The 27905-nt window shown below is 43.1% G+C and overlaps 1 protein-coding gene across 1 annotated transcript; it reads left to right on the top strand.

Moving 5' to 3' along the window:
• The first annotated feature begins 63 nt into the window (after positions 1–63).
• On the top strand, positions 64–26234 carry VGLL1 (vestigial like family member 1). The gene is made up of 4 exons (XM_029607809.1): positions 64–325; positions 13181–13414; positions 16095–16511; positions 24586–26234. Exons 2-4 carry the CDS (start codon positions 13201–13203, stop codon positions 24657–24659), a joined length of 705 nt encoding a protein of 234 aa, XP_029463669.1. The 5' UTR covers positions 64–325; positions 13181–13200; the 3' UTR covers positions 24660–26234.
• The last annotated feature ends 1671 nt before the right edge of the window (positions 26235–27905 follow it).

Genomic DNA, 27905 nt, shown 5'->3' with positions numbered 1-27905 from the left:
CTATAACCTGGTTTACTTGTTTGAGTACATTGCATGCATTCTTCCTCGGAAAACGCCTTCAACTCCTGCTCCAGGGTAGGAACTCGTGCAGATCCCTGGAGAGGGTCAAGCAGCTGCTCCGGTGCTCTGCCGGTGGAAAGGAGCGAGTCATTGAAGGGGGTCTCTCCCTAAAAGCCCCCCCACACATTCCGAGGAGCGACTTTAGCAATCAGAAAAGGATCTCCCCCGCCCTGTAGATCACGCCGAGGACCCCTAAAAAAAGGGCAATGCTTTCTTGCGTTATTCACAGGTTCATCGCTGGCACAACTGAAAGAACCAAAATCAGGTAAGGCTTATGATTTCAGGGGTTGCCGCTGCTCACAAAACTTGGAAGGGTTCCTTATAATGTAAAGCTCAGCTTTCAGACTTGTGCTGGTAGACTATTACTTTAATTGCAGACCTCTCTTTAATCAGTAAGTTAAGAACTCTTTTGCCTAAGTCAGATTTATTGTCCTTTGTTTATTGACAGCTGGAACTCTAGTGTACTTGCCCAATTATCTCAGTTTGGCTTGGCTTTTAGTTGGATAGTGATTTGGAAGATAAGAAAGGAGGCAGAAAGGGAGATTGCTGAGGTAAGTGACAAAAAAAGGGACAAGGTGTGGAGAGAAAGGAGACATGGGTGGTCAGAGGAGAAGGCAGGTGGATACAGTGAGCTTGCAATCTACACTCTGACTTTGGACATTTATTATGGGAGAGTCTTGTACCCTTCACAGAATTATTCATTTTTACTAAATTTTGGTAAAAGCAAAAATGTTTAATGGAGACATGATGCTAAAGTTCTTGATTTTTTTCTAAAGTTTAGACCAAATATCTATCCTTTTCAGTGTCTCTGTTCTGTAGTTACTGAAACGTAATTTCAGCACTGCTCAGAGGGGACACAAAGGTGACCAATTTAGCATCCTCCACCCAGCACCAAATACACAAAGTAATCCTTTATTCACAAACGGTTAAGGCAATATTTTATTACTTATTCAAATTTCCAGAAACTTGACAAGAGACTGTGGGGTCATTTCTCCCATTTAAGGCCAGAGAGAAGGCTGAGATGAATAGCCATTTGGCCTGGCTTGTGCTGTTCAAAGCTGGAGCTGAGGCTGCTGCAACCACAGCTACCCAGCTCTGCTCCAGCCTGCACTTACTGTTTCGCTCACAGATGCTCAATTTCTTCTCGACGCCACAAGACTACAAAAGAATAATTGCCCCTTTCCAGACATGAAAAGCCATTCTGGCGACATCGGTCTCCTACAGAAAAAGGGAGAGAGAGCAAATAAGAATGAAAAAAACACTTGCCCATATATTTATCGCTATGCTCTCCAAAAATCATATTTTCGTCTCGGTAAAAGCTGCCAGACATGACTTCAAACAGGTGTTGCAACTTTTTCCCAATAGAATTGGATAGACTAAAAGGAAATGGCATGACCTGGACCAGCTCCCTTGATTTTCTGTGGGAGGAAAATAAAATAAAAAATACATGTTTTCCTCCTATAGGAAACTAGAGGAGCTGCATTTATAAGAGAGAAGCTGGCCAGACATGCCCTGTCTCTGAGCTGGAGTAATTTCCGCATGTCTCGGTAACTTGATAAGCCTTTTTGGGCAGCAGCAGAGGTGGAACAGGGCCCAGATGATGGAGATTATAGGTGGGCTCCACCTCTTGTTCATTCTGAATGCCTTTATTTGGGTTCTTGTCCCCTTTTATGGCAGCAGATATTCCAAAAAACCAAATATTCAGAACTTTATTGTTCCTAGGTGAGTAAGAAGTTCAGTAAATAAGTAAATAAACCTACTGGAGAGCAAAACTGCAACGGGCAAATTTGCCTCTCTATCAATATCTGGTTATTGCCCCTTCCTTGGGTCCTGAAATTACAAATAATGACTATATGTGAATCTTGCTTCAGTCACCATAGCCAGACAAGGAAACTTTCTTGGCAATTTGATTCATTAGTTTGTTTTGGAGTAGTGATGTGCTTGCCAAGCTTTTGGCAACTCTTTTCCAGTAGGCGAGACATTCTCTTTGTTTTCACAAAAAAAATTAAAATTAAAATTTAACTAGATGATCCCACCAGCTCCCCACCAGCCCATCACTGTTTTGTAGTCATGTGAATCAAGAAGTTGAGCATCTATGAGCAATCCGGTAAGTGCAGGCTGGAGCAGAGCTGAGCAGTTGTGCTTCCAGCATCTGGTAAATCTTTAAACTAACCAAGGTGGGTTGGGTTGAGTTGGGCTGGGTGGCTTTTCCGTGTGGAATGTTCCAGGTTTGATCCCTGAGTCAGGCCTTCCCTACTCCAGGCCCTCTGGGGCACTGTTTATAGCCTGTGGGCTGGGGAGGGAGTCATGGCCATTGTAAAGGCAGACACCTGAGGTCCAGATGTAGAGCCCATGATAGCGGGTTCCAGAAGGAGGCCAGCTGCATGGCTTCCATCTTCAGGACCTTTGCTGCAGTGACCAGAACAGGAAGCGTGGAAGGATCTATTAAAATAAGGGGGGAAATCTCCAGGTAGCTGTGAATGAAGGTTCACTGTGCCAAATTCCAGCCCTGACCTCAATTGAGCTAGAAAAAGAAAAGAGGAACTACCAGGCCAAAAAAGCAAGCAAACATTCCCTCCCCCCCCCCCCCAAAAAAAAAAAAAGAATGGGGGAAAGATGTTTCTGATCCTAGGGCAAGAAAGTGTCAGCCTGTAACTGGACTTTAATGAAGAAGAACAATGATCTAACATATAGTGAGCATCAGGAAATATAATCATAATTATAAATATTTTAGTAACTGTTGTATTTTTTGTTAATGTAGAAACTAGAGTAGTTCTTTTAAAGGAAACCAAACATGCTTGTCAATAGATCACAGAAAAACAAGTTGCAGTGAAATTATATAGTTTATGATGAAACAAAACACAACAAGATTGGAAAGGTATACTCCATAGCATACACAACATTTCCAAATGTGTTTTCTACATGCCTCATTTCATTTTCCCTACACCCAACCAATTTCTGTCTTACCTTTCCAACTCCTCTTCACCCCTAACCATTTCTCCTTTCATCTCCCCAGACCTCATCCTCCCTACAATCCACTTCATACATACACACACATATGCACACCCCATCCTCTCTCATGCCTTCGGTCAATCCCCTCTTTCACTCCCTCTAGCCTTGTCTCACACCCTCAGGCAATACTCCTCTCATCCCCCCCAGCCCTTCCTTACAGTCCCTCTTCAGCTGATCTCCCAGCTCTTTTTCATCTTCCCCAACCCCTCCTCACACAAATACCTGCCAGCTGAGCCCCCTGGCCCATACCTCTCTCCCTGCTACTGGTATGGGCCAGCAAGAGGAGGAAGAGATCGAATCTTCCTGCTCTGTCACTCTGGGCCCGACTAGCTCTCTGAATAGTGCAGTATGCCATACTGCCACAGGGTCCAATGTAGTGGTTGGGTCCCATGCGATAGAGGAGGAGGACGCAACCTGAGACATAATTGCCTTCTTCCTACTTCTTCTGATCTGTATCAGCAGCAGGTGAGCAAGTAGAGGGATAGAGATTACTTGTGCGGGATCAGTCTTCAGGTCCACCTCAGTGGTGTACTCCGTGTTTCAGCCCTGTGGAATGGGCTGCACAGTGCTACCTCAGCTTGAATCCTCCCAGGCCTCAATCTGTCCCCTCCTATTATGTCCATGTGCCTGACACATGTGCAGGTGAAAAAGGACACAGAACACACAGTCCAGGCACAGAAGGCATTCATTGGTAAATGTACTGTAAAGAACATCTAATAATGTCTAACAAATTTAGATTTCTTTTCAAAATCTCATCACTTTAAACTAAATATGGCTGAAGTTGATATCCGAGTTGACGTCAAGCAGACCAAGCTTTCCTGATGTTTGGTAGAAGCAGACAGGCACAAAACAAACACAACTTAAAAAAAAATTGACATATTGCTAGGAAGTGATTTAATGGAAGGCCATGTGGCACAAAGGTATAATCATAAATCTTTCGTTTTCCTTTGGTTCCTCCCACACTTTGGCTTTCAGCCTAGTTGGAGTCTGCTGTTGTTCCTCTCACTTCTATGATGGGAAAAGCCAAAATGGAGGCACCATTAACATTCATCCATGACTGATGGGTCTTTTATAGACCCTCTCAGCTTCCTTCTTCCAGACGCAGACCGTGGCTTCTTTCAAATCTTGCTGCAATAGTTCCCTATAGCTGACTAGTACGTGTCACTGTTTGATGGTATCGGGCCTCTCCAGGGGCCTGCAAACAGTGCTTCACAATAGTCTCCTATTTCAGGAGGAGTAATAGTCCAAGAAAGAGTAGACTATATTTAGTTCCTATAGGGTCACTAAACAAAAGTGGACTATGACATTTGGGGGCAAGCACATTCTAAAGGATAGAAATATAGTTGATTCCACTGATATTTACTGAAAATGCTAAATAGCTAAACAGTGAAATACTTACTCAAATTTTTTTAATATATCATGCAATATATTCTGTTTCATTTATATTCTAGTTAGAATTATCTTCCTTAGCCATGGGATATTCACTTCCTTAGCCATGGGGTATTCCCCTCCTGTTCCTCAAAACCACCAAGAGGCTTATTCAAAACTTCTGGAGGGAAGGGAGAACAAGCCATCAATCAACAGTGATGCCTACTGGCCAGCCTCAGAAGGAGCCACGGTCTGTGACCACTGAGGATTGCCGCTATGTCAGCAGAGCTAGATAGGAGGGATTAAAAGGGGGGAGGGGGGAGGGAACTCTGGCGCTGTAGTCGAAAATGAAGGCTCATGGCACTACAGCCTTAGTAGCAGTCAGCTCCAAGTGAACTGGAAGCTAAAAGCCCAAAGCTAAAGGAGAGCACTGGATTAAAAAATAAAAAAAAGCATACCAGAAATAAAATAGCTGAAACACTTTTTCCACTGTACAACCGGATCTTGTAATTCTACAATTTTAAAATAACATAAATGGATGTTCTGAAGGGAGGAATTGGCCCTAGTCACATCCAGACTGTCCTTCAGTAATGGGTTGTTTGAGAAACTCAGGGTTTTATTCTCAGTTGTATCAGTTCCCCCCATTGTTTGGGGGTGAAGCTTTTTCTGGGATTTGGGAGGAAGGTGAATCAGCTGTTTGGGAGGATTGGATGGGTTTGTTTTTGATATCTTTTAGTAGTTGTATTAACTATGTATATTTATTGTGTTTCTGCTGATTCATTCCATAGTGAGAATTGGGACCTGGATTCAGCAGAATGTTAAGAGTTTTTATCTTTTGCTCTTATTTTTTATGATTTATATATTGAATTTGTTTTGATTTGTATTTTATGAATTGTATTCTATGAATTATATTGTAAGCTGTTTTGGAATTGAAAAGGAAGGCTTGAATCATCTCTACCCAAGTCCTGTAGCCTACTATTCATTTCACGTCTCTAAAATCATTATGACCACTATGACCATATTTCAATTATAACTTTGTCATTTCTCTCATTCAAGCATATATCACAATGCAAGAGAGTCCCAAAGTGAATGCACGTGTATGAAAATACTCAAAAAGATAGCATTCACAATCGATACATTGTTCCTTGGTGTTTCAATAATAAGAAATCTTTATCAGAAGACCATCATAACACCCAAGATGGTGGTGTTTTTTTTTACTTCCACCATACAAGCTGGGTCATATATAATCATCTGTCTTAAAACGTGTTACCCAGTCCCAAAAAAACTTTTTTTGAATTTTTCTGAATGCATATATGACAGAAACATCAAAGTTTATTACTATGGTGGTGTTCATGTCACTTTTGACCTATAACATAGCCATCACATCATAAAAAAGTCTCACATAGAGAGCAGAAGAAATAGAGTGAGTTTATAATGATGGGCATTAGGTATCATCTAAGCAGGCAAAACCAGTCAACGTCACCATGTGTGTGTGTGTGTGACATGCCACAGAGCAGCAAGCAGGTCATACGTGTATTTTTCAGATTTGAAAGCCAGAGGGAAATTAATATTTAATGCTCATGGTACATGTGAGAATGAGTTTTCCTGGCCACAATTTAAAAATGCAGATATTGGAATGCAGCCAGGCTGACTGACTAATAATGTACACAGCAGTGGAATGTAGGTTACTATAAGATGCTATTATTAAATGAAGGGTTCTGATTAGCAGACTATTAGTCACAACAGTACTGCAGTTATGTTATGGTAATTATATGGCTATGACATTTCTACAGTAAACCTGGTTCTCTTCCAAAATACATAAAGTACTTCCCTTTCCAATTATGACTAACAGGGCAATTTTGAAAGGGACCTCTGCAGAAATGAGCTTTTGTAAATCAGCCGATGTGAGTGCATACTGTATCTTTACCTGGAGAGTAGAGCAGGGGAGAGGTTTGCACATAGGCATTGTACTTTTTGATTTAAAAAAGTCTGCGTGTAAATTTTCATGGAAAATTGGTGCAGACGTTTTAGCAAGTGTCAGTGTGGGGCGATTTTTCCAAGCAGACTTGTTGCACGCAAGTCTGCTTCAAAAATTGGTATAAACTAATGCACGTATTTGCTGGCTAACTTCTGTGCAGTGTTACGCAATAAACTTCTATGTGAATAAAATGAATAGAAATAAAGGTCAATAAATAAAGTATTGTAGAAAGCTTGCTTTAACTTCATCTTTATTGGATGAAGTTAATGCAAGCCTTGACTAGCTTTCAGGCACTAACACTGCCTCAGATCAGGTTATTGACTTTTATTTCCATACATTCAAGTGAAAAGACCATGTTGAAATCTTTAAGACCATCTTTAAGATTTTGTTGTCTCTTAAATATGTACCATTTGTGCAATTCAATGGGGAATGGAGGCTACTCGCACCAGCCTTCAGTGAGGCTGTGGCTTGTGAGCCTAAACCAGTGGTATTCACTCCCAGTAAATGGATAGTGAATACCTCTATCCATGAAATAGATTTGCATACAATGGAGGCAGTGTGCAGGCAAATCTAGTTCATGCATATTCATTAGGGATATCCTGACAATCCGATCTGTTGGCGACCATCGAGGGCTGGAAGTGAACACCTGGCCTGAACTGATTACTGAAATAGATTACTGGGCATGAATCAGATTATCTCATGAATCAGACTAACAAACTCCAAATTGTGCTTTTCATACATGCACATTCTAGATTGACCTCGAGTAATGGAATAGGTCTTCCTTTCCTGTAATGCATGCAACATAAAAAAAACAGGAATGAACTTACTTTTCCCTAGGACACAAGCAGAATGCATAAAAGTTCACTTTTTCTGCACCCTTGGCAATCATTCTCTCACAGGCAACTCACAGGCAACTTGCATGAAAGACCATGTAAATAAGAATTTGTAGACCAGGTCAATCATATGATAGACATCCGTTAGCAAGTTGTATTGTGTTAGACCTTGGTAGAAACAAAAAGCACAATCTTTGCATGCCAGCACTGAACATAGGAGAGAGATGTTTGTGGAAGGACAGTGTTGTCATATATTCATAATTTGCTATGTACTTATACATTAATTCAGACGCCTTAGAAAATATGTATGTGAGAACTGGCCCATTAGTCCTGGAGAAAAATGATCCTTCTGATGTCCCATCTGCTCCTGTTTATAATTGCTTTGCTCCATGGGAGTCATATGCTACAGATTGGACTGACTTGCAGTGTATGCAGTTTAAGTCACATGGAGAAGCATGCATTTCCCTGGAAAACCTTCAGGAGTGAAGGGGGATGGGAGAACAAAATGGAAATTTTACTCTTATATTACCGAAAAACTGAAGCAGAAGCAGCAGTATGGAAAACTCCAGCTGCTGAAAGAAAAGATCCAGAGTGAATGCAGATGTGCAGGCACCAGCCCAGTGACCCCATACAGACCTGGCTATGCTGCATACTGACGATAATAGGAAGACCTGTGCTGTATGTATTGGGCAGGAATGCATCATATCAACACTGGCAGGGCTCACCAAAATACACTTTGTTTTCCCATTCATTGGCCTTCCTTTTAAATGACATCCTTGGCACTAATTGTTCCAAAGAAATTAACACTCAGAAAGGTGACTGTTTGCAAAATAATAATTACAGATTCCTACCACAGGTATGAAAGGAATCGTAGAAATATTAATCACCGCATTTCTGCCCTGTGTCGTCATGTGGACGAATTGATTCAAGCACTGTGTATCCAAATATGAAAGGAAATAGATGTCTTTTATATGATGCATCACGTACAAAATTATTGCTATTTAATGGAGGAGTAGAAATAGAAAAGTTTGCTGGGCTGTTAGTTTTAAGAGTAATCTTCATTTCAGTAAGAAATTGTACCCAGAACAAATTTCTCTGCTTATTCTGTTTTAAAATGAATAGGCCATGCTCTTTGGTCCAGGACCTGTTTAATGCTCGAAACAGAAGCATGGCAGGTTAACTTTATATCAGTCACAAAGTTATAGGCAAATAAAATAGTTCAAAACGTTATTGGAATTTCATGCCCTTACACTATAACCAGAAGAATCATATCCAAAATGGCAACACATTTCATGATATCCGAATTAGCTGCTCTCATCATTCTAGAAAACTGAAAGATTAGCTATCACAGAATAGTAATGCAGTGATAAAAAAAATAGGTTTGGAGCAAAAACAAAGCCGTGGAAACACAAACCCATATGTGCCATGCCCCAAACCACAGCACGGATTGAAAGTTTTGACTACGATGTAAGAATATGACAATTTGATAAAGACATTGTCCAAATTGTCACCATCTCAGCGTTTGTGTGTTCTCAGACTCTGCTTTTGTCAACCTAGTAGAGGCAGAGGGCTGCCAGTGCCCCTCCCCTCCCACGGTAACCTGTGGGTGCAGGGGGGAAATCTCTGGTGCTGGCCCCTCTCTTCCTCTTCTCTGCAGGCTGCCCGGGAAAGGAGGGGCTGCATTTGGGAGCAAATTGATTCTGCTCTGTTTCTAGGGGAACGGGAGATACAGTAGCTATAGCAGCCAGATATGTGGTGTCCTGCTATCAAGCCAGAAACTTGATCTGAACAGGGACAGTTTCGAGCAGCATCAGAACCTGGGAACACCCTTGTCCTCCCAGTAATTTTATCTTACTGTTTTTCTAATTTTTTTTCTTTTGCTTTACACACTTTATGGTGAATTTTAAAAGCGCAGTGCGCGCATTAATTAGGCGATGCGTGAATATGTCGGGCTCGCACGTGCCGAACAAATTAAAAAAGCTGCCGAGATATGCGCATGTATCCTGAGCGCACACATCTTGGAAGTTTTTAAAAAGGGGCATAAAGTGGTCCTGGTGTGGGTGGGGATGGGCGTTTCGGGGCACAAACCTAAGATATGCACGTAAATACTGACGGGACCCAGAGTAGACCAAGGCCCCCTGCCACGTAACTTCACTTCTGCCATGTTATAAAATAAAGAAAAATAGGGAGTTCTGTGGGGTTTTAAGAGTCTGGGATAACTGGGGGGAGTGAAGGCTATTAAACTAGAAGGGGTTTGGAGGACCTCTCTCTTAACTTGGCAAACTGGGGACGAATTGGTAAAACTGGGAATAGCGCTGGCACATGCCTCTTTTGAAATCCACCGATTTGCATGGTAGAAGTGGTATTTGTGCACACATGCACTCGCCCACTTAAAATTTGGCGCACATGTGCATGCAGCCAGGCTATTTTATAACATGCGCACATATACGTGCACAAGTTATCAAAAAGCTGTGTCCCTGGGCGTGCACATGTGCACACACGCGCAGGTTTGAAAATTACCGTCTCTATGTATTACTTTGGCAACACATAAAAACACTTGCCATGCTAATCAAGTTATGTGAATTTGTCTGCTCCAGCCTCAGAATCATCCCTTCCTCTCCAGTTCCCTGCATGCTGCCTGGCCTGGGAGAGGCTTGAGCAGGAAGCACAGGGGTTGTTCTCTGCTGTGTGAGAAGCTAGCAACAGGGAGGGAATCCCTGGGAGCTAGAGAAAGTGTGGTATTGTTTGGGTCACGCCTCCACACACAGACACACGCCCCCACACAAAATCGCACATTCACCACAATCAAAAAGTTGCCAGATATGTGCTTTCCTGGGGCCTGGCATGTAGGCATGTGTGGGAAAGCCGGAGCCACTGCCATGTCCAGTTGCTGAGAGCTCTGGACTGCCTGCTGATAGCACTGCTACTGGAGTAGCCTGTATTCATCTGTACTGAGACAAAGCCTTTTAAGAAGGGACTAGGAGACTCTGCCGACCTGGGAATCACACTGGTAGGAAAACTAGAGAGTCTTAAAGATGAATTTTGGAAGGAATGTTGAGTAGGGGTAGATAGAGGGGGATGTTGAGCAATGTGGGCAGAATGTAGGAGAGAGAGAGAGGGAGAGCTGTTGGACAGTGAGTATAGGAGCCTGTACCAAAGAGCTTACAATCTAAGAAGCTGAGCCGAGTATGAGGGGTGAGAGGAGGCAGATATGAGAATTGCATAGTAGGGCTGGTAGATAAGGAGGAATAAGCATTTGAAAGATAGGATTGCCACCTTCCTTCCCCTCACCCCCTACCCCATTGCATGCATCCCCCAAAAAACATTTATTATGGTTATGTGAATTTGGGAGTTTTAGGTTATTTTATATGTAGCTTTTAAATTGGTTTTTCATATTCTAGATAGATTTGTCCAAAGGGGTGGATGAGACAGGTGATTGACCAGGGTGTCACTTAACCAAGCATAGGCCTGATTCTAGGTGTAATGACTGATACTGGATGGGTGACAATGCTTTCTTTATGTTAACTCTGTGTCTTACAGTATTTAGCCAATGCATTTTTTAAAATTATTTTTGGCATAGATTGCTTCTTTTCCCAATTCTGCCCTGCCCATCTCCCTGAAATTCAAATCCACCCCTCAAACCTGCCCAAGCCTCTCTAAACTGCTCTCCCCCTCCTCCCTGCTATCTTGCCAATCACTGTCAAAATGGTGCTGGCTCATCCCACGTTCACACTTTGACCTCCAGGAGGAGCTGGAGTGATTTTAACAGTCTTGGACAAGCAGCAGAAGGTAAACACTTCTGCTTTTGCGTGCCAAAGGATATGGGGGATCAGGGAGACCTTGAGGGGTTGGGTAAGGCTTCCAGGAACTCTGGACACCTTTGTTGTATTGGGGAGAGTGTTGGGAGTCAGTGCAGGTTTGTTGTTGTGTTGTGAAGGCAGTGGAACAATCAGCATCTAGATGGCCGTTTTTATACTGAATAGGTTACCCTGTAATGCAGGGCTGGCATGCTAGCCTTTTCATCACTCTGCTACCGAAAGGTCCTTTTATTTTCTAATAATTACTTGACCATGAGAAAGTTAATCCATGTTAGTGCATAGGAGGATATGAACTTAGAAATGTATTATCCTTATCTAAATAATTAACATGTGCTTAATTTGTTCTCGAATCACCTGGCAGCAGCAGATTTTCTGGTGCACAACCAACCTAACCAGCCATCCTACACCCCTGGAAAAGGACATTTGTAATGTTTAAACTTTTGGTAGGTGGCAAAATCCAGGATTATGTCAACACTAAACATGTTTTGTTTTTTTATATATCTTTATTTTTATTTATTTAGATTTATATTGCACTTTTTTTGCACTTTTTTTTTCAGCGCTTCAAAGTGGATTACATTCAGGTACTGTAGGTATTTCCCTATCCCCAGAGGGCTTACAATCTGAGGTGGTCATTTATCAAACTGCTATATGGCGTTTTCGCATGCAAAAAATGCCTTTAACGCATGCGAAAACGCTATAACGCATAGTGCGATGCAAATTAGAAAAAGGGGAGGAATTTGGGGCCAAGTGGGCTGGCTTCATGCTTTGCAAAGCCATATTGCACAGCTTTAACAGCTTTATGATGTTTTTGCAAATACTGTTTTTAGTAGTGTTAAGTGCCTGGAGGGCCCTTCTACAACCACTGCGGGGGGGGAGAGAGAGCGAGCCTAGCCATAATGCCCTCATACTAGATAGGTATTTATACCTCTATATGAGGCCTACCTTCGGAGTGAGGAAACTCACACAAAGATGAGATTTGTGCAATGTTCTCTCAACCTAGCTTGATGTTATCCAGGTAGAGAGTCCATCAAGCTAGGTTGAGAGAACATTGCACAAATCTCATCTTTGTGTGAGTTTCCTCACTCCGAAGGTCATCAAATCTTCACAAGAGAGCACTGTTCTGTTCATAGGGGGGCCACTTTGAATGTCAAAGTGGCCCCTAACCCCCTACACTAATATCTAAACTTCACCTCGAGTGACTAGGTAGGCCTCATATAGAGGTATAAATACCTACCTAGTGTGAGGGCATAATGGCTATGTGCTCTCTCTCTTTCTCTCCCTCTCCCTCCCCCAGTGGTTATACATAGGAAATATAACAATTCTGGCACTTATCACAAACTGCAAAAAAGTTATTGCTGTTTGCAGTAATACCTATGCAAAGCGCTAAGATAGTGCACTTTGCAATAAACTGCTAGTACCATAAAACACACCCCTTTTCCTATTGCAGGTGATATTTAGTGCATTTTGATAAATCCAGGCCTAAGTTTGTACCTGAGGCAATGGAGTCTAGAAAATAGGGATGCCCATGCAAAACTTTTTCGGTTCAGTTGATTTTTTTTTCTTTCCTTGTTTTTGTCCTGCTTTTTAGCCAAATTTTTTATCTGGGCACTTTTTAAAAATCTTTTTTTTTTTTTGGCCAATAGCATTCAGTATTTGCAAATGGTGCACACTATTTGCTAAAATGAAAAAACTGAAAAATTGTAGGATTTTTGGAGACACCGTGCATTTGTTTCAGGGAAAATAAATAAAAAATGGGCTGTTTTGGTTTGCATTCGCCATTTGGTTTAAACAAATGTATATCCCTACTGGAACAGATATGGAGTTTCAACTCCAAAACAAAAAACCATTGACACACCTCTTCGTGGGTCTTGAAATTAGCATGAATTATAACTCTAGAAATGTTTACTTCTTGTGCCCTAGGGTTATTTTCTGTATTCATCTATAGTTCCTACAGGGGTATAAATGAAAAATAAACTTTGGATACATCAAATTTTCCATTCATAGATGTGTTTTATTAAATGTATAATAAGCAGGCCAGAGACAAACACAACTGTGCAATCCAATTCATACAGAGAAATGCTAAGAGAGAAAGATTTAATTTCTATTAACAGATACTAACTAGCAACTGAAGATGGAGGAAGCAAGGAACAGCCTGTTGAATACAAGCAAAAGCAAAGAGCAGCCAGTGAAAACCGAATGGGGGTCTCGATGTGTTGTTTTCACTTACTTTCAAGGGGACATCAATAGTGTGGTTGATGAGCACTTTTCTAGAGCTTTACGTAATGCGAAGAACCCTCATGATCTGAGCACAAAAAGCAAGGATGAAGGCATTATCCTGAAGAATGGTAAGCAGCTCCTAATAGCTGTTCATATCTATTGCACCTGCTCCTTGATCCACTGTAGGAAATTTAATTTGCATATTTATGAATTGCTTTTATAAGCAAAAGGAGCTTACAGCAGTGCACAAATAAACACCCAACAAAAAATAACACTTAAAAATATTCTAGTTTACATAAAAGAAATAAAAACATAATTGAAAGCACCAAAAACTGCAGCCTAAATATATAATGCACAATAAAAAGGAAAATAGCCAACATCCACAAAATAGCTCACACTCAAACCCTGCATCTCCCTCTGCCCATCCATACCATACTTTACCCTGACCCAAGCATAAATAAGTATTGCCCATTGTGATACAACTGGACAAACTGAGTGGGCTAAGAGATCCTTAACCATGATAGGAAGAAGAGTATGGGAAAACACCTCTGTGAAAACTTCAGAAGTGTTGCAAGCACTGAAATATCAGTGATAAATTAAATAAAAATTCAATATAAGATGCTATATAACATGCCAGACAATTAGGTCCGGATTTTTAAAAAGTTATGCGCACTGGACCTATTTTCAAAAGGCCTGGTGATGTGCGTAAAGCCCCGGGACGCGTGTAACTCCCGGGGCTTTACTAAAGGGGCGGAGAAGGGGGGGGGGGGGGGGTGGGGGCAGGTCAGAGGCTCCAGGCACAGAGGCCATTTGCTGCTGTGCTTGGGATCGCACGCTGGCAGTTGGCCGGCGCGAGCATCTTGCACCTGCCCAGAGGCAGGCACAAAAGGTAAATTAAAAATTTTGGGGGGGTTAGAGTAGGGCTAGGGAGAGGAAAGGTTAGGGGAAGGGGTGGGAAGGTCAGGCTAGGGGGGAGGGAATGGGGGAAGGCAGGGCGGCTCGGTGCGCGCAAGGTGCACAATTGTGCACACCCTTGCGCGCACCGACCCAGGATTTTATAACATGCACGCGCATGTTATAAAATCGGGCGTACATATGCGTGCGCCGGGTAGTGTGTGCACATGTACACCCACACGCAACCTTTTAAAATCTACCCTGCATCTCCCTCTGCCCATCCATACCATACTTTACCCTGACCCAAGCATAAATAAGTATTGCCCATTGTGACACAACTGGACAAACTGGATGGGCTAAGAGATCCTTAACCATGATAGGAAGAAGAGTATGGGAAAACACCTCTGTGAAAACTTCGGAAGTGTTTCAAGCACTGAAATATCAGTGACAAATGCTGCCCAGGCGCGCGCATGTTATAAAATTCTGGATTGGCGCACACAAGGGGGTGCAAAATTGTACACGTTGCACGTGCTGAGCCACACTGCCTTCCCCCACTCCCTCTCACCCCTTCCCCTAACCTTTCCTCCCCCTAGCCCTACTCTAACCCCCCCCCAAAAAATTTTAAATGTACCTTTTGCGCCAGCCTTTGGGCAGGCACAACTTGCACGCACCGGCCAACTGCCAGCACACGATCCCAAGCACAGCAACAAATGGCCGCTGTGCCCGGAGCCTCTGACCTGCCCTCACCCCACCCCCTTCCCCGGCCCTTTAGTAAAGCCCCGGGCTTTATGCGTGTCACCGGACCTTTTGAAAATAGGCCCGGAGTGCGTAACCTTTTTAAAATCCGGCCCTTGGTTTTTAAGATTACAACAAAATGTTATTGGAAATTATAATGAGTGAAGTTTGTTAATCTAGTCAATTATAAATTGACTCGTGATATTTTCACTGATATATAATCAGTAAATGCTCAGTCATTCAGAAAAAAAGCTGTTTTAATAAAGAACAACTTTTAGGTTGTAACTAATAATTACTCTGTAGAAATATATTTTTTAATTCAGCATTTTTTACTTTCCATATGCTTTCTGCAACCTATTTACTACATGTATCTCGAGGATCTGCCAGCACCATAAGGTGCACACATCAAGGTCATTAAGGGTTTGTTGTAAAAATCCCTAAGGCCCTGCAAGTTAAAAAATTGAAAGAAAATGTTAAAATTCATATTGAATGTCAGCTGAGAGGCACAGCTGGAAATGTATTGATCATGAAATGTCAGTAAATCAGGAATCTTTCTCTTGGGATTTTGAGACATTCCCTTTGGGATGGCCTTGGAAATCTTATTCTCCAGGGTACTTTTTATTTTTTTTTTATTTGTCATTTTAAAATATTGATTAGTGTAAAGATCACAGCAACTTTTCTACACTTATAGACAGCCGAGAACTTTGTTTCATAGTTAATAAAATACATTTTCTGTGTCTCTGCTTACCACAACAAATGCTTTTAGAGTTACTGATAAAGTTCATAAACTGTGTTAATATAAGTGGCCTTCTGAATTTTTGTTGCACACAATGAATGATGAGATGTGCTGAAGTAAACAAAGGCATGATAATGAAGGAATGGATTAGCAAGGAAGGAGAAAGGAGAGGTGAGGGAGCATAGGATAAGGAAGGAAGGGGATGAAGATAAATCCACCACTGTTCTTTCCAATCCAGTTTAACCTCTCTAGACCTGATTACACTCATTAAGTTACCAGTTTAAGAAGGAAGCAATAAAATATCTTAAGACCTCCCTCTGCTACAATATGGAGCAAGACAAGTGCACACAGCTTAGGAAACAGTAATAGGACTGTACTAAAAATAGCTGTCCACACTATCATACAGCATGCTGAAACATATCAATGTGCAATTTTTATTCCAGCAAGTCATATGTCTCCAAACCAAATGAATTTTTCTTCTCGCTGGGCCAAACATAATCCAGCAGATCCCACTATGAACATGGTGACCTCTTGCCTGAATCTGCCCGCAGCTTCTCCTGCTGGCCACTATCCAGCCACGGTTCTGCAGGCTCATCCTTCTCAGCCTGTGGATGTATGGCACTTTTCTTCACTCGGGACTCCCAGTACTTCCACTTCAGTGTATCATCCTCATCCCTTACCTGAGGTGCACCTGGCTCAGGCAGCATGCTCCGAGGGGAAATATGGCTCTCTTCTTAACCTTCTGCATCAGGAGAGGTTTCCCACCGCAAACCAGGAGCCCATGATGCGGTTTGGTTCTGACCACATGACGGCACCAGTCAGCCCACAAAATATGAGCCACAGTGTAAATCCAGAAGAAGGTAAGGAAATGTTTGTTCTTGGCCCTTGTGAGATCATTCCTGTTTGTACCTGTCCTCTGATGTGTCATGGGACAGGGATTGTTGGCAGAAATAAAGTGCAATATGAAACACTGGTAGAAACTCACAGGAATTACTTAGGTGGCTTTCACTGAGATCATCCTGCCTAAAGACTTCATTCATATAGTGCTGTAGTATAAAAGAGCATGGGTGGCATAGCATAAAAAAGTATCTTTTCTGATGGGATTCCATAAGTAAGAGTGACAAGAGGTGTCAAAAGCAGTGGTATAACTGATAGAAAGAAAATTGCACCAGAAGTGCTGAAAATCACTTGCTTGGTTACTTGGATAATTTCATGAGCTATGTATTGAGTCTGCAGATTTCACAGAGCTAGCAAAGAGCATTCATGTGCAGCTTTCATTAAAATATTCTGCAATACGATCAATGAGTTTAGATATGCATAGCTCTAAATGGAACATAAGAACACAAGATTTGCCATACTGGGTCAGCCCAAGGATCCATCAAGCCCAGCATCCTGTTTCCAGTAATAGCCAATTCAAGTCACTAGTGCCTGGCATGTACCCAAACATTAAATAGATCCCATGCTACTAATGCCGGCAACAAGCAGTGGCTATACCCTAAGTGAACTTGATTACTAGCAGTTCATGGATTCTCCTCCAGGAACTCATGCAAACCTTTTTTTAAATCCTGCTACACTAACTCCCTTAGCCACATCCTCTGACAATGAATTCCAGAGCTTCATTATGCCTTGAGTAAAAATTACTTTTTCTTATTAGTTTTAAATGTATTATCTAGTAACTTCATCTAGTAACTTCATTGTCTTTGTAACTCTGAAAGAGTAATTGATTAACGTTTACTCGTTCCAATTCATTCATTATTTTATATATCTCTATCATATCTCCACTCAGCCGTCTTTTTTCCGAGCAGAAGAGCCCTGACCTCTTTAGCCTTTTCTCATAGTGGACTCATTCCATCCTCTTTATCATTTTGGTTTCACTTCTCTGTAACTTTTCTAATTCTGCTATATCTTGTTTGAGATGTGGTGACCAGAACTTCACCCAATACTCAAGATGAGGTTGCACCATGGAGCAATACAGAGGCATTATGATATTCTCTGTTTTATTCTCCATTCCTTTCCTAATAATCTCTACCATTCTATTTACTTTCTTAGTTGTTGCTGCACACTGAGCAGAAGATTTCAATGTTTTATCAGCGATGATGCCTAGATCCTTTTCCTGAGTGGTGACTCCTAATGTGGAACTTTGCATTTTGTAGCTATAATTTGGGTTATTCTTCCCTAAGGGGTAGATTTTCAAAGAGTTACGCGCGTAATATACGCATGTAGCCCTTTAAAATCCCCCCTGCACGCACCGAGCCTATTTTGCATAGGCTCGGCGACACGCGCAAGCCCCGGGACGCGCGTATGTCCCGGGGCTTTCAAAAAGGACTGGAAGGGGGCAGGGTCGTGGGTGGTGCAGGGCGGGACCGAGGCCTCCGGCACAGTGGCTGTGCTGGGGGCTGGCGTGCCGGCAGCCGGCCGGCGCGCGCAAGTTACGCCTGCCAGAAGCAGGCATGCCTCCTTGAAATAAGGTGGGGGGAGGATTTAGGTAGGGCTGGAGGGTGGGTTAGATGGGGAAGGGAGGGGAAGGTGGGGGGGAGCGGAAGAAAAGTTCCCTCTGAGGCCGATTTCGGAGCGGCCTTGGAGGGAACGGGGAAAGCCATTGGGGCTCCCCTAGGGCTCGGCGCGCACAAGGTGCATAAGTATGCACCCCCTTGCGCGCTGACCCTGGATTTTATAACATGCGCGTGGCAGCACACGCATGTTATAAAATCGGGTGTACATTTGTGCGCCGGGTAGCTCGCACAAATGTACCCCGCGCGCGCTGCTTTCAAAATCTGCCCCTAAGTATATCACTTTGCAATCGTCTACATTAAATTCATTGGCCATTTGCATGCCTAGTCTTCCAATTTTTCAAGGTCTTGCAATTTCTCACAATCCTCTTGTGATTTAACAACTTTGAATAATTTGATATCATCGGCAAATTTGATCACCTCACTTGTTACAATTTCCAGGTCATTTATAAATATATTAGCCGTTAAGCCCGTAACAACGGGCTACATTAAAATTATTTTTTTTTGGTCCATTTCTTTCCCACTTCCTCCCCCCTCTAGTCTTCCTCCCCCCTCCCCTCACTCTCTCCTCCCTCCCCCTCCCCTCTCTCTCCTCCCTCCCCCCTCTCCTCACTCTCTCCTCCCTCCCCCCACCTCACTCTCACCTCCCTCCCCCACCTCACTCTCACCTCCCTCCTCCCCTCTCCTCCCTCCCCCCACCTCTCCTCCCTCCACCTCTCCTCCCTCCCCCTACCTCACTCTCACCTCCCTCCCCCCACCTCACTCTCACCTCCCCCACTCTCCTCCCTCCCCCACTCTCTCCTCCCAGCTCCTCTCTCAATCCCCTCCCCTTTCAGCTCATCCACACCCGGCAGACAGGGGGGTGTCTCTCCCTCGCGCGTGCCGCTGCCACTACTGCTCCTCCCTCCCTCCCGCGCATCGCCGCCGCTGCTCCTCCCGCTCCTGCTTGTTGTCGTTGTCGTCGCGGCTACTGCTCCTCCCGCTCCTGCTCGTCGCCGCCGCTCCTGCTCGTTGCTGCTGCCGCCGCTGCCACCACCGCCGCTCCTGCTCCTAAGGAGCAGGCGCCATTTTTTTTTTCGGGCACGCTCCGCTCTGGCCAACGTGCTGCCCGCACATGTGCGGTAGAGTTGCTCTCTACTGCGCATTTGCGGCACGTCGGTCAGGTCTCCCTTATCTAGTAGATTGAAAAGCAGTGGTCCCAGGACAGATCCCTGGGGCAATCCACTATTCACCTTTCTCCATTGGGAAAATTTACCATTTAGCCCTACTCTCTGTTTCCTACCTTTTAACCAGTTCCCAATTCACGGTAGGACACTGCCCCCTATCCCAAGATTTTTTAATTTCTTAAGAAGTCTTTCATGAAGGACTTTGTCAATTGCTCCCGTGATGAATTTAAACTGTTTGAGCAGCAGGAGATTTATTTAGCAATTTTCTTTTTATATTTGAGTTTCATCATTCACTTTTAAGTAGGTTTGGGTTGATAATTGTTACTTCAGTCAATGACATACCTTTGAGAACCCATTATATAAATGTCAGGATCCATTCTGAGCAGCTTCGTCTTCATCCACATTAGTTTATATTTAGGTTATCTCAGGTAGTAGGCTCAATTACTGATCCCTACTTTGGTTACCTTGTTCATTTATGTCATCATCAAGTTCTGTCTTTGATATGAATGTTAGCAACTATAGTGCACATGCTCTGCTTTTCTTTTTACTTTGCCCATGTTTCCAGAAATTGACCATTTTTTAAATGTGATAGCTAAGTCTGTTTCCTGTATTCCCCTATTTCTTCTGCCCTCTTTCACACTCTATGTACTGGATTAACTAATTTGCTACCAAAGCCTGCGAGTACATGGCCAACAAACTCATTTTCCTTTTGACCTTCCACCAGGGGTCTTCCCATTCAAAATCATATCCCTCTAGCTAACCATTTGATATCAGATCACGAAAATAACATTTCCTAAATTTTTCCTTGCAGATTCACTGTACAGTAACTAACAGTCTGATTCACTAAAGCACTCAACCCACACTAATGTTAATACAGATTAATACATGCCTTAAGTGCTATGGGCCAAATTGTTTCCAACAGGGCTGATTCACTAAATAATATGCACGTTACCAAAGTTAACACTAGCTCAACTTTTCAAGCTTTAGTGAATCGACCTGTAACTATATAAAAAAGGAGACTTTATCCAATGAACTAAGAACACAAGATATGCCATGCTGGGTCAGACCAAGGTCTGTCAAGCCCAGAATCCTGTGTGATCCAAGATGCAATCAAATTGGGGACATGATGTTCATTTAAATATTTTTTTATCATGCGAGTTAGGCTCTCTTTTAACAGAGAGAAAATTTTGAAGATTTTTGTTTCTCCTATATCGACTATGATGAGGTTTTTCTATTTATACTGATTTGTGATATAAAGGCCCCCTGGCTCAATTTTAAGCATTTTGGAGAGCACAGATATTATACAGATAAGGTTCACCTACTTATAGTAATTTTGAAAAAAAAAAGATATTCGGCTTTGGTTCATGAAGTTTTATGTCTTCTCACACCTCTGAATGACACAGAATAGCAACTTTAATTTTCTTATGACAGCCTCCAAAATGTAACAGCTTTCCCTCCCCATCCCACCCTACAAACTGAGTTTTCTCCCACGTTTTTACATCTGCATATCTAAATTTTACTGTTAAGTATGTTGACCAGTAAAGCCCGATTAAGGGAAAAGCAGATATTAAATCAAAAGAATTCTTACATTACTATTACATAAGTTGTTAATCAAAACATTTTCAAATATATTTAGTTATTTGATATTCACTCAGAATATATGACCTTAAGATCCACAGCTTAACCATGACTTTCTCAAATTTTATTGCAGTACTTTCATTCCTTTTTCTGATTGGTTTTCTTGTTTTGTTGTTGATCCTGCAGTTTCCTCCATCTGCTCTGTACTTTCAGCTCAGTGGGAACTAGGGCGAGAATCTAGCATGACAAGCCTTCATTCACAACTACCTGGGGAAAGGGTCACCTATTTTATATCTCTACCCCTTCCCCCCAATTACCTACAGGCCATTGCAATATTCTGCGCTCAGCTTAGTGCACCAGTTAGCATTTTGGATGCGCTAGGCTAACCCCCAATGCAAAAAGGGGATTTCCGCATCCAAAACGTATCCAAACTCATTTGTAACTAATAGCACTCATCACATGCAAATTGCCCCTGATGCAAAGAATAACCTGTGCGCCCGATGCGCACATTTTAACATGCAAGAATTAACACTAGCACGGAGCTCAAGAGCTCAAGAGCTCATGAAAATGTTTTTTCTGTGGTTCCTCCTACACAAGAGACTGCCAGGAACTGATCATGGCACTGCCGCTTCTCTCCCTGACATGCCCTCATCATCACCGCCACCCACTCCTGGCACCAAATTAGAGGCCAGGGCCACCCCACTCCTTCCCTGACAGATGGGCAAGAGAAACAACCTTCTGTAGGGCAAGGGTAAGCCAGATGCCCTTCTGGATCGCCATGTGGTGGGAGTGATCATTGTCCCCTAACAACCTGGAGGTGCGATTTAGCCCAGCGACAGTTCCAATCTGATCCTAGTAGCAGAGAAGGCAAGAAAGTGCCTTAATGAAATCCCAGTACTCCCGTAACTAACATGCACACTGGTGGGCGGCCTCCCTACTGTTTTTTACAACTTGGGCTAGAGGTTGCTCTGCAGCCAAGCACAATCACATCAGAGTTCTCGGCATCCATCTTTTAGGAGATCAAAGTTATCAAGAGCGTTGTTTTTAAGTTATTCTTACCCAGCATGAGTGGCAGTGTGTTGGGAGGTGTTGCATGCTGGCAGCCCTGGTTGTTCCCCACTGTCCCAATCAGCTGACAAAGGGGCAAGAGGGGTCGCTGACAGGAAGCACGCGTGCCGATGCAAAACGCGCGCACAGGCACAGCTCCGCGGGCACTTGATGCTTTTTAATGTGGCAACTCATTAAAATACAGTATCGCACATCTAGGAGAGGTGGATGTGTGCATTGGAAAAAATGGACGCCCATTCTGGACGTACAATTTTTACACGCATCTTATGGCATTGGCCTGCTAGTTTGGTTACTGCAGTGACTGTCCTGAGCCAGGGGTCATGCACCAGGGCTGTATCTGGAACCCTGCAGTCATGGACCCTGAATCTGGCCAGTAGTTGTTAAGCAATAACTTCAATTCCCTCCTCTGCCAGGGTTGTGGCCATCCCCTTCATAGCTTCCCCAGCCAACCTAGGGAGCAGAAGACCTGACCTGGGGATTGAATCCGCTCAGCACTGCCCAAGGCTGGCTCAGTACTTTTATTTCATTGAGGCCGATATTCAAAGCCATTTAGCCGGATAACTCACAAGTTATCCGGCTAAATGATGAGTTTTGAATATCACCCTTGCTTATCCATTTGAAAGGGGCATATTGGAGGTGTTCCAGGGCAGGAATGAGTTAGCTGAATAACTTATCTGGCTAACTCCGATATATATTTGGAGTTAGCCAAATAAATTATTTTCCCAGCTCCAGATGTGATTGAAGGCAGGTCTAAAGTTATCCGGTAACATGTTCCCACATAAATTTTGCCCTTAACAGGCGATATTCAAAGGATATAGTCAATTAGTGCTGATGCTGTACTAAAAAAAAAATAAAGGCTGTTTAATGTTTCCCAGCCCAGTTGCCCTTAGTGATCCAACCCCCCTCCCCCAAAAGCCCCCCCCCCAAGTAAAGGTTAAAGTAAAAGGGCCTAGGCCTGCCCTTCCCTCTTCCCTCACCCTAAGGTCACAGAATTGCTAAAAATGTAAAACTGGCAAGGCCACCCTTCCCCCTCCTCCCCCATCTCCATCCACCTACCCCGAACCCTCCCAGCCCAACCAGAACCCCACAAACCCTTTCTTTCTGCCAGGAGCTGGAAGATGAGCCCAGCTCTCAGCACATCTGACATTGCTCTAGCAGCCACACTGGTCATGCAAGGTAAGCCCACTACCTTTAACCTTTATTTTGTAGAGTTTTAGAGGGAAGGTAGCTTGACCATAAGGGATATTATACATTTAACTGGAGAGAGGGGCGACTGGGCTGCGAGGCCCGAAATGCAGCCTTTGTTGTTTTTTTTAACACAGCATTGGCATTTAACTGTCTGTATACTATGAATATATTTCATTAAGGGCAAAGTTATTTGGGTACACATAACTGGGTGATTTTGAAACCTAACTGGCAATATTCAAAGATAGCCAATTAGCTTTCATAGTTAACCAGCTACATGTAGCCAAATAACTGTGCTCGGGAATATTCAACGGGATGTTCATCCCTCTGAATATCCCTGATAACGTAGCCAGCTAACTTTAGCTGTATAAAGTATCCATTTTAGCATCATTTTGAACATTGACCTTGATATGTTTTAAGAACTTCCAGGAATAAGCAAATTTAGCTGAACTCCAGGGCCTAATGTTTCTGGTGGCATGCAGCCTTGTTTTGTTTGCTTTTTATACCTTTAAGAAATCGTATTGGAAAATTTTCTGGTTTGCATCATGGATATCAAAAACACAGCTTGATTTTCTAAGTGCCTCAGGCAAAGGCTGTTTGAAGAAGAGGTGTTGCCTCCAAATAATTTCATTTTGTTTCGTTTGTTTCATGTAGTTGGGCTTTGTTTTTTTTCATTTCCTTTTCATTTTGATTTTTGTTATAGCATATGCTAAAAAGTTTTTAATGCATGTTAAAATAAAATGAAATTTCAAGTTTTTTTGTGTCATTTTTTGCTATGAAAACGAGACACACCAAAATAACAAATGTTGATGTTTCTGTATAACTTCACCTACCTTAACTGGTAGAAACATTGTAATCCACAATCACTATCTACCACCACTGATGACCACAAAATGTAACTCAATAATGTCCAGAGACCGTCATAACTGTTCACCACAACCTTCATATGTGGAGGTGATGCCCAATCATAGATCTCTCAAACATAAAATCAGAATTCCTAGGATTTCACTTATCTTTTTTATACCTTTTAAAATGGCAATGCCCAACACTGACCACCGTTTTTCTCTGCTTTGGGGGAAATCCTATGGAAAGAAGAAATGATATCCCCGAAGCAGAGAAATGTTCTTGAAATGTTGGTCAGCATCGGGAATTGACATTTTGAAAGATATAAAAAGATAAGTGAAATCATGGGAATTCTAATTTTATATGCATTTAAAAATATTTAACAGAAATGTATTGTTGAGAGAGCTATGAGTAGACATCACCTCCACATACGAAGGCTGTGGTGTACAATATTATGACGATCTGTGGACATTATTGAGTTGATGTTTCTGTGTCATTTCAAAATGAAAGCACTTCACCCTAGCACTGCCTTCAAAGCATTGTCCATCCTATTTTAAGATTCTTGAATTATATTTTTTTTTCAGATGTACATTCTCTGGACCAAAGGAAGGATGTGTTTCAATCACAGGATAGAAGAAAAGATTTGTTCTTTTATTAAATGGATATTTTCATTATTTTAGAAGAGTGAAATTCATCGCTGGACATTTTACCTTATTCTATTACTGTGAAATTACCCTCCTGGCATGTTATCCTGACATATCTCTATAACAAAAGAGGGCCTCTAGTTACATAATAAGCCATAGACCCCAGCCAGTGGTGAGCAACCTTGCCTTGAAAGTGGCTCTCTCCTAGTGCTGGGATTCTAGTATCTGTTTCTGCAGCAGTAAAATGATCTGTGATGGGTGCATGTCCCTATTTCCCGACAAGGACTCCAAAGACAAATGAACAAGATTGCCCACTTTTTTAAAGACAAAATCTCAAACCTGTCAACGTTCCCCCCAAACATCTCAGACAGAACTATCTCCATCAAACACCCGCACGCCACCTTTCACACATTTGACATGATCTCCTCCCTAGAAATAGAAACTCTCATTAAAAAAATAAACCCCTCATCCCACCCAGCAGACACTATCCCAAACATAATAGCTAAACCCATTGCCGACATCATAAACACATCCCTAACCCATGGAAATGTTCCAGACACATTAAAAGACGCCCTTATCAAACCCCTACTAAAAAAAAACACAGCTAGACCCCTCAGAACCAGCCAATTTTCACCCCATATCCAGTCTCCCCTTCCTTGCCAAACTTCTTGAAAAAGTAATAAACCAGCAACTGACAGAACACCTAGTAAAACACAAAATTCTACACCCATCCCAATTCGGATCCTGCAAATTCTTCAGTACCGAAACACTTCTAATCTCACTTTCCGACACCATTCTCCTAGGTCTAGACAAAGGTCAATCCTACCTCCTAGTGATGCTAGATATCTCTTCAGCTTTCGACACCATCAGCCACAAGATTCTAATCGACAGACTAAGAGAAATTGGCCTAAATGGCAATGCTCTTCGCTGGTTTGAATCATACCTAAAAAAACAGAAACTACAAAGTCAAAATTGGCAACAGTGAATCCAATCCCATCAATCTCACTCAAGGCATACCTCAAGGCTCATCCCTATCTTCCACACTCTTCAATATATATATGCTCCCCTTATGCAAACTACTGACTGAACTAGGACTCTCACACTTCATTTACGCCGATGATGTCCAAATCCTAATCCCCATCAAGGAATCCATATCCAAAACACTCCAAATATGGGAATCACACCTAACTACTGTTGTGTCTCGCGGCTGTGGCGTCCCACGACCGCGGGCCCCCTACCTGAGTCACGGCGTTCTCTTGCCGCGGGAGCCCCGGGGGAGGGCTCTGATTCGGGCCACCGTGCCCACGCGGCCTCTGGACCTGCTCGCTGCAGGGGAAGCCATCCTGCTTCCCCCTTCACAGCATTTGTCGGCGTCTCCCCTCTGCGGGAGAGATTCAAGATGGCTGCTGCCATCCTTAGGCGCGAGGCCGCGCCCCCTCCAGTGATTTAAAGGGACCTAATCCCTTTAAATGGCTTCACCTGTCTTCCATCAGGCAGAGCAGAGAAAGTATATAAGACAGCTTCCTCTGCTCATCCAGCGACTTGGCAATGTCCCCTAGCGCTGTCTAGTCTGCTTGCTTCGGTGAGTCTTCAAGCTTTGGATCTCGTTCCTGTTCCGTCTTGACGTTCCTGACTTCGGATTGGCTTACGGTGATTCTCTGGTTCCTGACTCCAGATTGGCAAGTGGTGATTCTCTGGTACACAGCTTCAGACTGGTGAGCGTTGACCCTCTGGCACTTGACCTAGGACTCCTTCAAGACCACCACCTCCAAGGGCCCACCTAAGTCCCAGCGGCCCGGGTCTCTATGGGCTCCTCCTGGGGGGACCGCAGGCTTCCAGGGTGAAGCTCCAGTTGGCCTTTGCACCGTTACCCTGACCTCCCTAGGTCCACCTAAGTCCCAGCGGTCGGGTCCCTATGGGCTCCTCCCGGGGGGACCACAGACCACCAGTGGTGAAGACACAGCGCCTTATCTCGGCTCTTCATCGCCTCCGTGTTCGCCTCAGTCTCCAGTGCCAAGGGTCAGCTGGTCCTGCCTCCTGTTCTGCCTCGCCACCTGACGAGAGAGCCTACGGACCCTCCGAAAGGTATACCATCCTCTCGTCGGCCAAGGGTCCACAAGCCTGAGCATAACAACTACAATCAACCAACTACTCACGTAACTGAAGTTAGCCCTAAATACTACCAAAACCAAGCTCCTAATACAGTGCCACAAACTAAGCGACAAAATCCTAGCGGACATAACCTCCAATCAAGCTATCACCCCTTCACTCAATCTGTTAGAAACCTAGGTGTCATCCTAGATAGTGAACTTAGCCTCAAAAAATGCATAAACACAACAATGAAAGACTGCTATTACAAATTATACATTCTTAAAAAATTAAGACCTCTCCTTCACCACAATGACTTCAGAACAGTTCTCCAAGCCCTTATCTTCTCCAAAATAGACTACTACAACTCCATACTACTAGGACTCCCTGCAGCCACTCTAAAACCCCTGCAAATGCTACAAAATGCCACAGCCAGAATCCTCACAAACACCCGTAAAAATGAGCATATTACCCCCATTCTAAAAAACTTCCACTGGCTCCTGATCCAATTCAGAATACGCTACAAGAGCTTAACCCTCATACACAAGACTCTTCTTTACAAAGACATACAATGGCTCAACTCCACCCTCCATTTCCAAAGCCCACCTAGAAACACCAGATCAACCCATAACGGAACTCTACCTATCTCCACACCCAAACTTACTCACTTCACCACAACACAAGAACAAGCTCTATCTCTTGCCGGCCCCACTTTATGGAACACCATGCCACAAGAACTAAGGCATGAACCAAACACTCAAAACTTCAAAAAGAAATTGAAAACTTGGCTGTTCAAACAAGCCTTCACATGACCCCTACACACCCTACGGCCACACATACAAACCCCCTCATACCTCCTTAAGCCCATGCACAAAGTACGTGCTCTCTTCCCTTAACATATTTATTAACACAACTTTCAGAACTGCTTTCACTTATTCCGTTGATGCTAGACCTCACTTATTAGACTTATTGTTAAGGTTCCTATCTTGTTACACTAAACCTGTAAAAATTGTTACATTGTTCCTGCTCTCTGCTGACCCCCCACCTCCACCCTTCCCCTATCCTCTTTCTGTTGTTAAGATATCTGTTCAGATGTAATTTCCTTTCAGTTTCCACTTGTTATACTGTAAACCAATGTGATTTGAAAACAAATGGTATATAAGAGCAAATAA

Source organism: Rhinatrema bivittatum, chromosome 6 (genome assembly GCF_901001135.1).
Source record: "Rhinatrema bivittatum chromosome 6, aRhiBiv1.1, whole genome shotgun sequence".
In the NCBI taxonomy this organism is placed as follows: Eukaryota; Metazoa; Chordata; class Amphibia; order Gymnophiona; family Rhinatrematidae; genus Rhinatrema; species Rhinatrema bivittatum.
The sequence above is the reverse complement of the archived record's forward strand: the minus strand, read 5'-3'. Positions and strand labels throughout refer to the sequence as shown.